The sequence below is a fragment of the Coturnix japonica genome, chromosome 8 (genome assembly GCF_054131305.1).
Source record: "Coturnix japonica strain WE chromosome 8, WE-NBRP24, whole genome shotgun sequence".
In the NCBI taxonomy this organism is placed as follows: domain Eukaryota; kingdom Metazoa; phylum Chordata; class Aves; order Galliformes; family Phasianidae; genus Coturnix; species Coturnix japonica.
In genome coordinates this window covers 15,218,809-15,231,781 of record NC_140670.1, presented here as the reverse complement: position 1 = coordinate 15,231,781, position 12,973 = coordinate 15,218,809, and the positions used below count along the sequence as shown (strand labels likewise).

At 39.4% G+C, this 12,973-nt stretch overlaps 1 protein-coding gene across 10 annotated transcripts in view; it reads left to right on the top strand.

The window, feature by feature from the left end:
- The window catches only part of SEC24C (SEC24 homolog C, COPII component), a 95,285-nt gene that overhangs the window by 67,001 nt on the left and 15,311 nt on the right, over positions 1-12,973 (top strand). For 2 of the 10 annotated variants that reach the window (XM_085554395.1, XM_015866505.3), the window contains 7 exons: positions 1,107-1,309; positions 6,226-6,367; positions 7,701-7,879; positions 8,463-8,912; positions 9,588-9,712; positions 10,981-11,049; positions 12,668-12,779. In XM_085554395.1, coding sequence (XP_085410521.1) covers positions 1,135-1,309; positions 6,226-6,367; positions 7,701-7,879; positions 8,463-8,912; positions 9,588-9,712; positions 10,981-11,049; positions 12,668-12,779 — 1,252 coding nt within the window. In that variant the 5' untranslated portion in view covers positions 1,107-1,134. Of the gene's footprint in view, positions 1-1,106; positions 1,310-4,297; positions 4,382-6,225; positions 6,368-7,700; positions 7,880-8,462; positions 8,913-9,587; positions 9,713-10,980; positions 11,050-12,667; positions 12,780-12,973 lie in introns of all 10 variants that reach the window. The other 8 variants (XM_085554393.1, XM_015866504.3, XM_085554397.1 and 5 more) reach the window with 6 other exon arrangements.

The following is a 12,973-nucleotide window of genomic DNA, read 5'->3' as shown; positions in this document are numbered from 1 at the left end:
GAATACACGCTTGTATACATTGTTACTGTGGATGCGGTCTTACCTGAAGAGGACAGTAACTGACATATGGAGTGTCTGAAGGAGCCCAGGGGCTGCAGATTATGTGTGAGAAATGGGCCAGAAGGGAACCTCCTGCCAGTGTAGTGACCTGCTTGGCTCTGTGGCTTATCTGCCCCCTGGGTACCATGGTATTCTAAGAACTCTCACCTTGGCTTGGGGGCTCCCAGTGTCATTTGCGGTTTTGTCTTTACGAAGTTAGAGCAGTTGGGAATACATCTATTAAGATCTCCTGCAAAGCTTTTCTGAGAAACTTCCTTCCTGTCTCTGACACTGTTTCAGTTCTTTCCCTTTCGTAAAGCTCCTGCAGTGACATTTCAGCCTCTGACACGTTTCCATTTTGAACATCTGCCTTAGATGAACATGCTGCTTGTGAGGCGCTTCAGTTTTCTGCATTTTATGTGTACAACAAAGACTTTAAATCATTAACTGTTAAAAAATAAAGCCTTCAAATCCTTTGTTGTCTCTGTTCTGGTTTCTTTCAAACAATTCAAGAAGCAGACTGTGTGGATACTGACTTCTGTGTCATCTACAGCAAGGAAGCATGAGCTTGTAGGCTAACACAGAGCTAAAACATAAACTCGTGGAGTATTAGTGAAGTGTTATGTTAAGGAATTTCTCATCTGAGTTATTTTCTAAGTCTTGTTTGTTCGTTATAGAATCACAGAATAGCTTGGCTTGGAGGGGAACTTAAAAGGTGATCTTTGAAGGGGGAAATTATTCATGAAGTGTCTCAGGAAGCTCGATAATTTCTGCTTTGGAGTGGCCAGTTGAGATTCTTATTGCTTCCTAAGAAGCTGATCATAAGTCTAACCAGAACAGAACAGTGAATGAGTGGATTGGAAACAGTCTGTTAAATTATTGTTTGCTAACTAGTTCTTGTAAAGCATTTATCATGAAAAACTGCGTGCAAGAACAAATTAATGCTAATGTTTTGACTTCTCTAGTATCTCAGGATCTCTGATTTCTTTGAAAGCAGTAGAGAAATTGGCTAGTTTGGTTTTATGTCTTCTAAAAGCTATTTCTTTCCCCCCCTCCACTTTTTGCAGGTGAAATTAATTTGGGGATGTGAATACAATGAGTGTAAACCAGCATACTCACGTGGGGCCTCCTTATGGGCAACCTCAGCCTGGATATCAGGGCTACCAGCAGCCTGCATATGGAGGACAGCCATTGCCAGGGGCTCCTCACACACAGTATGGAGCTTATAATGGTCCGATGCCTGGATACCAACAGCCAGTCCCACCACAAGGTACTTCTCAATCAAAACATCATGATTGATAATTTCTGAATTATTGCGTTTATAGAATTTTTGTTTGTTTCCTATCACTGCTTTTCTATTTCTTGATAGCAGTTATCTTCTGCACACAGCTCGCATGATGTTAAAAATCACGTTCTTTCTGTATATGCTCAGATTATTCCTGTCGCTTGTCTGGTTCAATAGGGCTTACTCTTCTCTTAATAGCCTGTAAAATTAACATGTTGAGAAACTCAGCCGACTTCTGTATGTCTCTGCCCTACTGGGACTCAAGTAGCTCAGTGGGGTAGTATTCCTGAAGAGGGGTTACATTGGGGGTGAGAGACTGTAATGGATTTATAGCAGAGACTGCTTTACTTTACTGTGTAGAAGGGTCTGTGCTCTGCCTCAAAGAGTTTAGAGATACAGCTTTAGGTAGGAAACATGTTTGGAACTACCTTCTTCAGTGTCTTTAAAAACAACAAAAGTTTATGGATATGTGGGCATGTTAATGTATTCCAGAATTCTCCTGGTTCTGCAAGATATGTCAGTTTTGTAGAAAGGCAAAATAACCCTAAGCTTGTGTATATTTCCTTTAACAAAATAGCTCAACTCTTTTTTTTTTTTTTCTTATTCTTTATTCAAATGAAAGTCTAACTCAACAGAATATCCTCAATTTTTTATAATCTTAGAGTACCCAAATTCTATTGGGAGATGAATAGTGGCTTTACCATCAGTAGTATTGTAGAAGATAAAATACTATAGCTTTGAGTATCAAGTGTATCTACTTGAATAGAAGTATATCTATTAAAATGATATTGATGAATTCAAGTCCATCAAGATAAGCACAACACAATCTTTCACTCTGAAAGCTTTTAGATTTTGGACTGTTTTCCTAAGGAAACCAGCAGTGTGCCAGTCATGTTAATGATCTCTGTGTCATCGCCCTTACAAATACGGTTTGCATTTTTGCAATGTGGAATTTAAGCCAAACTTGATGAGACAAATAGAACAATCAAAATGCCCACTGTCTTATTGAAACTGACAGAAGTGGGAGACTGAAATAGGCGTCCTGAGAAAGAGACTTGCAGGGGAGCTGAATGGTTCCCCCACTGTTTATTTTGGCTGGAGTTAGCACAGTAGTGGAGTAGAAGAGGAGCATGCATTATGCTGAAGAAGTGGATTAATCAGTTTTGTTCCATCTTCCTCTTCTTTCCTTAATCCTCTCCTCCCAGCAAATCTCTTTCAGCATTACTTTTAGTGAATGAGCTTTGAACTAGTTTCATGGAAGGTTTCAATTCTTATAAAACCTATGGAAATTAGCACTGTGCAGCAGAAAGAAGCCCAGCTTCCTGGGGGTGGACAAGACAGAGCTTTGAGCACATTGGCTGCTCTGTACGCATCAGCTAACTAGTATTTTCCATTGCATGGAAGGAATGGGAAGGAATTGGACTTAGTTCAGTGAGAGAGAGAAGGGGATTCAAGAAGGGCAAAGAGTATAGATCTGTTGGGAAAGCATTTTCTGCTCTGCTCCTTAGAACAAACAAGTTTAGGGAGTCAGTAGTGTCAAGAATGTTCAGGATCTTTATGAAAAGAAGCCAGTAAGCTTTTTCCATCAAAAATTATTTGCAAGTCTGAAAGGCATTTCATTTCAAGGGAATTAGCTGTTTTTCTTCTGAATTGTTTGGCTTTTTTAGTTTCAGAGCAACAGAAATGTCATTCATGACCGATCAGTAAGAATGTGCCTAGAAATCTTGCTGATATACATACAAACCTTTACAGATCAAAAACAGACCACCAGCAGTGACTGACTGGTAGCGTGACACTGGTGGCAACATGTTGGTCTCATGTTGACAATAGGGGCATATTGCAGTCCTTCTGTCCCTCAGTGATGCCTTGGGGAAAGGTCATCTGTGGTTTGTGGAGATCCCTCTTGCATTTTTTTTCTTGAAAGGCCTCCCTTCCTAAACACAGGAGAGAGGTTGTTAATAGACTGTATTAAGGAAATCTTGTCAAGGCGCACATCTCATACCTGCTCTTGCAAATTTAGGATTTCTGTCTTTAGAGGGAAGGTCTGTAAAATGCAGAGCACAAGCGTAGCAGCTGGAAGTTAACTTGCTAGTAGGTGCTAAATGAGATCCAGGTAGAAAACAGTGACATACTGTGCATTAACAAGGAGAGCAGATAGACAATAGAGAAAAATGTCTCTGTCTCCATCTTCACTCTGTTCATCATGCTGTGTTTGTTATGGGACTTCGCAGCAAGACTTGTTGTAACTGGATAATGTGGAGGGGAGAGAATTCAGTTCAGAGATGCTAGAATGACAGGAACTGAGAACACTAAGGGGTGAAAGGAGAACTGCTGATGTTACTCTGTGGTATCAATGTCGTCTTAAGGATGTGTTTGAAAAATAATAAGTAAAATGTGCTTGGAAAACTGACTGGAGAAGCGCTGGCAGCACTTGCCATCCTTGGTTGGAGAAACTTTGCATCTGATTTATATGACAAACCGTAGCTCTAACTGGAAAAGTGAAAATGTTGTGCCAGAGGCTGAGATCTTGTTTGGAAACAGAAGCAGAGTACTGCACTGTTAGCTGTGAGTAGCTTCTTCCCACCATGGAAATGCTGAAAGAACCAGGATAAGTTTGCATCAGTCTTTCACTTCTGCAATTGATTTTGCTTCTAATGAGATACTACAGTTGAAAGTGCAAATACAACTGTCTGTATACCAGTAAGAATTAGGTTGCTTTTGGATTATTATGTTTTGACTTATTTCACAATACTTACATTTGCATTCATGTTAATATATGAGCTGTGTTGGTAACGTAATGTTAAGGGCAGTAGAACAGTGAGAGGGACTGTGGAATAAGGAATAAATAGAAAACGTGACATGGATTTTTATGTATGTGATGCTTTCTGCACTGCAGACTGTCCTGGAAACATTGGAAACACTGTCCTGCTGCTTCTCTCTAAGGCTTGATTTACTGGTATTCTGTCTTTCCAGGTTATTTTCCTTCCTCGGGGTTCCCTTCGAAGGGCTCTCCTGTTTCTCTCAACTCTGACACTTCTCTTGCACCTAATTTCGTAGGTAAATGTGGGAGCATTTGTGCTGTGCCACTCCTACTGTGGGGAAGGGGTGGTTCTCTTAACCATCTTCTGTGCCACGTTCCAGTTCAGTAGGCTTTTGTCTCAAGAGTGTGGGTATTCAATTATTCAGTCAGAGGTAGGTGGGATGTTTCCTATGCTATTTGTCAGCAGCACGCCAGAAACATAATTATGATGTGAAGAAATGGTTGCAGTATAAATCCCTCGTGCCTCCGGATTCATAGATAAAAACTGACTAGTGACTAATGTTTTCAGAAGGTTCGTTTCAGAACTTGAATTGGCCCATATAAGTTGTGTCCTAAAGAAGCCTTAATTTACTTTTAAAAAAAAAGCAAAAGCCAACCAAACAGAACCTATTCACCTTGGGAAAGAACTAAAATAGGAGGTCTGCAGTAGAAGCGTTGCAGTGAAGAAATATAAAACAAGCAAACAACACTGAAAAACAATCAAATAAAAAAACCCACCTCCTCAGCCACCGTGTTAGAAGTCACGGGATTTTTACAACTTGGATCTTCATTTAAGGAAAAAACGTAGCCTTCTTGAATATAGCATAAAAGTCTTATCTGTTAGGAATAGTTATAATTCTGAAAGCTGTTGCTTGAAGAAGGTATTATTTTTGTTAAGTCAACAGTGAAGATGCAGAAATTAGAAACATTGCAGGAAATCGTATTATATTTTTCCCCAAAATAAGGGGGGGGAAAAAAATTTACCCTGCGAAGTAGGGTATGTTGGAAGAGCTATTTCCATCCATGTCTTTGTTAAGAAGAGCAGGCAGCCAGACTTGGGCCAAGTCCATGTAATGTCAGGACTTTGAATAAAATCACAAGTCACTTCCCATTGTTCTGCAGCCTGCCTCTGTTTTGAGGTCTGATGAGTACGGACAGTATTGAAGAGGGACTTAAAGGTTCCTCAAGAAAAATGAATCTTAAGGTGGACAAACCACTAGATATTAATATTTCTCCAAGTCACTGTTTTTTCAGTGGCTATTTGAGCAGTCTGTGGTAATGGTTAGAGAAGTGTATTTGTGAGAGGGGTTAGAAAAGGAAGACTTCTTAGGCTTTTTTGTGGAATTAAAAATGCATTTACCAAATTGTGTGCCTGGTAAAGCTGAAAAAAAACATGTAAACCTGTAGTTGTAGTTAGCAGGCACAGTCATATAGTTCTAATTATCAGAACTTCTATTTGAGTAAGATCATATTAAAAGCTAGGATTTTTATTTATTTATTTGTAAGTAGATGCTATGGGAAGCAGTTCACTTTGACAAACTTGGACGTATTCCTTCTACTCTCCAACCTTAAAAGGCTGGAAGAATAGCCTATGGTGGTCCCTGCTAGGCTGGGCATAAAGACAGCTGGTAGAGTGTAATTGTTCAAAACTGAATCTATTCACATGATGCTTAGTCTTCAAGAGGGGGAAACTAACCTAGAATGAATGCTAGGTTTTACGTAAATACTCTCCTTGCTGCAGATAAAAACAATTAGATTTGAAGGGGGAGGAACTTAATGCCTTTCTGATAAGAAAACAGATGTTTCTTCATCAAAAAATAAAGTTGTCTTTTGAAGGTCTTCCACAATGCTTATTTTCTATTTGATCTGTGTGGAGATGTGATATTTGTTCATATTTGTTTTCAGTTTTGCTACTACTAACTTAGTTGTGTAAATGACTTGCTGCTGATAAAATACTGATAGATTAATTTGGCCATCCAAACTCTTTTCTCACTTTTTTTCCCTCCCTTGATTTTTCTTGGTAGCTATTTCAAGACCTTATTCCTATGAATAATTTGTGGGTGGTTGCTTTTTGTTTTGTTTTGTTGTTTTACGTCTGTAGGTTCCGTAAGACCCCTTCCAAGCTCTGGAGCTCCCCCTCCAGCCAGTGGAACATCTCTTCCTTCTGGCCACCAGGGGTACAGCCAGTTTGGACAAGGAGATGTGCAGAATGGGATCCCAACCTCAACGGCACCAATGCAAAGGTATGTACAAGAAGAGAAAATCATAATGCTAGGTCTCAGCCATTTGGCATTTGGTTTGCTTTAGATCCTTTGTTTTTGCTGTGGGGGGCACTGACTTTTTTTTTTTTTTTTAATGTTATTGTATCTTATTGCCCTCTGGGCAGTCTGTTCTAGTGCTCTAACGCTCTGACAGTAAGTTTTTCTTTGTGTTAGTATGGAACTTGCTGTATTACAGTTTCTACCTGTTTCTTCCTGTTCTATCATTGCTTGCTACTGAAGAGTCTGCTCCCATCAACTTGACTTCTGCACTTCAAACATTTATGAATAGTTATGAGATCCTCTGTTAGCTTTCTCTTTTCCAGTCTGAGGAGTTCCAGTTCTCTCAGCCTTTCCCTGTATGGGAGATGCTCCAGGCCCTTAATCATCTTTGTTGCCCTCCACTGGACTCTTTCTAGGAGATCCCTGCCTTTTTGAGCTGGGGACTCCAGAACTGGATACAGTACTGCAGATGTGGCCTCACCAGAGCAAAGGAGGATCGGCTCCCTTGACCTGCTGGCCCCATGCTTTTTAATGCGCCTGTGTTATATGTATAGACACCAGCTGACTAATCAAAACCACTTCTTCAAAGTATTTGTTTTGTCTTAGTCATTTTCCCGTAAATATAATTTCCTGGTTGCCAGAATATGTCTTGTTTGGAAACAATTGCTTCCACTTAGTAGATGTGTTTGGTTCCTTGACAGTGTGAACTAGTCTCAATGGAGTATTCTTTTATCTGTTACTACTGTGCAATTTCTTAGCATGTTCTGTTTATTTATTTATTTTATGAAGATAGTTCCCTTAATTATCTTGATCTAAAGTTTTTGGTGTCTTCTCCAGAGAGATATTGGCACTGTGAAGGTGGCAGCAGTCCTACTGCTTCACACTGATTACTGGTTAGGAGGGAAGGTGGTGGTTTTTTGTTGTGTTTTGGTTAAGCTCAGCATTGTTGGCTGGAGAGTCCAAATCCTTTGAAGAATGGAGCCTTCTTCAAGAGTTGTGTAGGCTCTGTTGTTTCTTGCTATGTAGGCTCTATTGCAGTTTTTCTGATTTATTCTGATGACTGAAATGGACTTAACAGAAAATGTTTTAAACATAGAATTCGTGTTTAAAGGACCAACAGATTTCTATGTTGAAAGAGATTCAGATCTGGGGTGTATGTAATTATTTTTCATAAACTTAATGACGGTGCTTAGTTTATACTATATGTAAATTATTGTCTAGTATTCATATGGTAGAACAACTTTTTAAAGACACTGAGAATTGTAACTGCTCGCATAAGGGGAATCCAATGAAATTTCTTACCTCCACTTCTCAGGCCACCTGCTTCTCAACCGTTCCTGCCAGGCTCAGCACCTGCGCCTGTCAGCCAGCCATCTACGTTCCAGCAATATGGTCCCCCTCCATCCAGTGTACAGCAACTCAGCAATCACATGGCAGGGATGACAATTGGCAGTACTCCAGTCTCTGCTCCTCCCCCAGCTGGACTGGGATATGGTGAGACTTTCTGGCTATAGAAATTCATGATTGCTTTTAATTTGTGCTAGTAATTTTCTAAGTTTTGCTCTTGTTGATGATTCGTTGCCATATGTTGATGGAGATTTTCTGAATGTTGATATCTGCCATGATAAACAGTAGTTTCTTTGGCTGGTGACATCATCTCTGGGGAAAAAAGAGCTGAGATTACTGCATGGGTCAGTGCAGGAAGTATTACAAGACATGAGGAGGAATATTGGTATATTTTTTAAATCATTGGTATATTTTTTAAATCATTTTACTAAATGAATCTGTGTGTGACGCACAGAAACATCTACACATACATAAGCTGGGAGTCTATGTGCCTTGTCACTCAGCTCAGTCAAAAGATAATAAGGAAAAGTTTTCAGATCCCTTAAGAGAATGTTCACTTAAGGTTTTTATGTTAGTACTGAAATGTCCGTCTGAAGGTGAAAATGGTAGGCCAGTTTAGATAATCTTACATGAAGGAGTACTGTTTGAATTGTTTGAGTTTGGAATTGATTTTTCTAGAGGAAATTGGAAAATAAAAAATAAAAATGATAGTAATACGTTTTCTTGTTAGGTCCCCCAACATCGGTTCCCCCGGTCTCAGGGAGCTTCACTGCAACAGGATCTGGTCTCTACACACCGTACACTGCGAGCCAAGGACCCCCTCCTCCCAGTGTGCCTCAAGGTCTTCCTTTGGCACAGCCTCCCTTTTCTGGTCAACCAGTACCAACTCAGCGCTTACCTACTGAAGTTCCTGGTTTTGCTCCACCTCCGTCTTCTACGGGGATTGGACCTTCCTCTTACCCTCCTTCCACAGGTGCCCCAAGGCCACCTCCCATGCCAGGCCCACCACTGTCTGGGCAGACAGTTGCTGGACCACCGATGTCCCAGCCTAATCATGTATCCTCACCACCACCCCCTTCAACTCTGTCAGGGCCTCACCCAGGTCCTCCCATGAGTGGCCTTCATGGACCACCTCCACCCACCCATCCTCCTCAACCAGGATACCAAATGCAGCAGAACGGTGAGTATTCCTAATATAGAAGTTATTGGTTAGATGTATTCTCTGTGTGCTGCAAACCAAGAAGTGGATTTCAGGTTTGTAACTTGGAGACTTCTGGCTACAGTTCAAAGCTTTGCTCTTGTTTCCCTTTGATTAAGGACAAATCCAAGTTAAGCAGTAGTATTTACTATTCTGAGCTATTTGTTGTATAGGTTTGAATCAAGTGATATGATATGGTTAAAAAACATAAGAAGTTATCACATGTTAACCTATTACTGTGATGTCAGGCAAATCTAAACTACCTGACAAATCTTTGTGTAACTTTAGTTTATGGCACTGTGGAGTTATCCACTGACTATCTGGCTGTTCTGTAATTCTTTTCAGGCAGTTCTGTGACCTCACCAGAATGTTGCCAGTACATCATCTTCATGCAAATTTTGATCTTGTTATTTTGAAAATAGTTATGTTGGTCTTAAATGTGTTTCTATAAGTCTGGTTTTAAGGAAGACTGTGTCAGCTTATTGAATCGCTGTTTGAGATGTACTAAGCTGAAATACTGAGAAGTATTTAATCCTAGTTATCTGGAAAGCATGTAGGATTCTTGTTATTTTTATGATGACTGAATGAATGGGAAGGGCCTAATAAGGAACTGCCTTATGTTTGCTGTTATTTAATTCACTGTTCCTTTCTTGTAAGGTTCCTTTGGACAGGTGAGGGGCCCCCAACCAAACTATGGCGGAGCCTATCCAGGCACACCAAATTATGGAAGTCAGCCTGGACCACCACCAAAACGCTTGGATCCAGATTCAATTCCTAGCCCTGTAAGCTTACTTTGTTCTTAACAGTGTGAACTTTTCCATGGTGTCTTTAAACAAAACTGACAAAGACCAAAGCTAAAAGCAGGTTTCTTGTTCCAAAGAGCAACAGTCTTTTTTTTCCTGCTTACTTTTCTCTGTTACGTCCACCTTCAGCCACTTGTTATGAATAAGCCCAGAAGCACTTCTTCCCTTGACAGCTAAAGAAAGATGCTGCATATACATATCACTGCTTTAACTTCTCAGGGCTTTTTCAGTACTGTGTTACATTTTAGGAATCCTTGAGGGCTTAGATTAAGATTGCTTCACCATTTCTGAATTCTTAATTACTTTCCAAGGTGAACTAACTACTGGTTTTGAGGTAGCAATCCATGAACTGCATGATAGAAGTTTAAACTAAGGTTCACAGGAGATGATTGTAATGTTTTCTCTTTCCCTATTGCCTGGTTAGTTTTCTTTGGATCATAAAGTCAGGACGCTACTTCAGTCGAACTTGGACAGCTTCACAAATTAGGATTATCTTTTGGAATGGAGGTTCTGAGGAAAAGACGAGCAGCATTTAGCAGTGTTGTGTAATATTAAGCCTGGACGTGTTATTGTCACTAGTCTGCTCTACTTTTCCTTCCACACCTCCTGGTGCTGTACTGTCATTGCCTCAGAAGGCCTGCAACTGTTTTTTTGGTAACAGGGAACTTTTCCAGAGCAGTGATTACAACTTGTCCTTAAAAAAACTCTAAAAATAATTTAGTTTTGAGTTACAGCTGAGATCTTCATTGCTGCTACTCAGAAGTTACTGCTATTCAAAAAAGACGATCTATTTAGATTTCAGGTTTATATAAGGCTTAGGACTATTTTTTTTTTTTTTTTTTTTTGTGTGGAGTATAAGAATCTGTAATTGCTTGTCAGCTTCTTTTTTCCCACTAAATGAGATCTCAAATGGCTTTTATTGGTTACTTTCATTTCAGCATGTTCTTGAAACATAAAATTCCCAATTTCTAACCAAAATGAGCACGTAAGCTACTACATCTGATAGCGATGTGTCTCAGTATCGCAGCAGGACTGACATTTGGGATTGGCGTGTGTTGCAGAAGCTGATACATTTCTTGTTGCATGAGTGAATGTCCAAATATATCTAATTCCAGGGCTTCAAGTTTGGGTAGAGAGAAGTAACACTGTTACTTTGTTTTATTATTCTCTTCTCTTTCTTTTTCCTTTTTTTTTTTTTTTCTTTGGTGGCACTCTTTATTTATATGCATATTTAAAAAATAAAAAAGCAACTTAATGAGCTGCCGCCCCAGCAGAAACCCAGGCACAGAATAGACCCAGATGCAATTCCTAGTCCAGTAAGTGCTATATATATATGTCAATTGTAGTCTGTGTTGGTGACCATCTGTGCATGCATGAAACCTGAACTTCACCTCATTAACCCTTCATCACTAACCCTATATCCATTCTTTGCTATGTCTTGCTCGCCTTATCAAAATGAGTGTGATAACACCACAAGAGGTTGTTAAAATCTCTTCTGTGATATTTGGTGAGGCTATAGAAAGTAGACTGTTACAGAAACAGATCATGAAGAATGTCTCCCCTTCACTTAATCTGTTCCTTAGAATGCATCTATCAGTTTACATGGCGTTTTAAGTGTTAAGTCGTCAGTGTAATTGTCCGTATAGTGTGTTCTGTGTTAACACACACACCTTGTGAGCATTTGTAGCCATGTCTTTTACCATTTTTGAGCAGAATTTGGTTGCAGTTCTTGTTGATAGTAGTACTGGGCTAATGCTTTGAAGTTCTACAGCTGAGGAGACACTATTTTCTTTTGATGTTACTTGCTGATGTAAATCTAGTTCACTACCATAAAACATGGGGAGCTATAAACATTCCTTCATTATCTGTGCTCATTTGTAACCATTATATTTTGATTTTGAAAATACAATGGTTATGTCTAGAGAATTTTACCTGAAGAAAAAGCAGCTACCTTTTGCACTGGAAGGTGAAAAAGCAAGTTACCTTTGTACCAGTTCCTCCTTGTTCAGCTAAATTTGGTCATAAAACAGCTACAAGCTGTGAGGTCATCAATGTCAATCAGTCTGTAGACTTTTGAGATGGGATTTGATTTAAGTGAGACAAGTCTGATGGGTGGTATCATTTTCTGGTAATTTGGTATCTGTAGTGGAAGGGTGGAAGTTCTGCTGTGCACAGTTCCACATTTCACAGTTTACTCTAATCAAAGACATGTGTGGTGGCAAAATAAGATGAGAAGAATTATTACTAGTTTTAATTTCTGATTCAAGCGCTGGTATGGTAAGGGTAATTAAAACTATGCAAGAACCATCTTCTGTTCTTATGCAAAGTTCAGTGGATGTTTTAGTCAATTAAAACTGTTTGGTGCTTTTCTGTTCTCTGTAGTACGTTTGTGTTAATGACAAAAATGTAATTCTAATAAAAGTGAAAGTTTTCACTTGTTCTGTGAAGTTTAATCATGAATCATTAATAACTCTCTATTGAAACTTCACTTTCTGCATCTCCAGAAAGCACCATGAATGTAACAGAAAGGAAAAGTCAGGTTGTATTTACAACTTCAGCCTGAGACTAAAATAAGATTCTGATTTTAATTTGGCTATGCTCAGTAAAAAAGGAACATTAGCAAAAATTCCTTTCTTGAGCTAAATTTCTTTCTCGAGTTCGGATCAGATCATAGCACACCAAGTATGCTACTGTTCAAAATACTTGGGAAAATTGTGCAACTTGAATGTTATTTGTTAGTCATTCAATATTATTTGAAATCCAGCTGAGAGGTGACTGCTTGATAAAACATATTTGCTTTAGGCTCGTTATTTTTTTAGAGGTAGTGATGTTTGCCTCAGGTTCCCTTTTCACTGCCTTGCAGATGCAAATCTTTTGTTATCCATTGTTTTCAAACCAAGCCTCCAAAGATCAAGTCAGTGTTTTCCATTGTAGATTCAAGTGATTGAAGATGACAGAAGTAACCGTGGATCAGAACCATTTGTCACTGGAGTGAGAGGGCAGGTCCCGCCTCTCGTCACTACCAATTTCATGGTCAAGGATCAAGGTAAAACAACCAGTCCACAGCCAAAAAAGCTATTTCCTAGGGTAGGTTACTGGGACCAACATAAGTAGCAGATGAAGCCTTTTCTGTAGAGCTATGTCGTGACAGCTCAGAATTGAAATATACCAAGATATTGTTTCAATTCATCTGTAAACAGTATATAAGTGGGATGTTATTTGACCCATGGGTTTCATAGA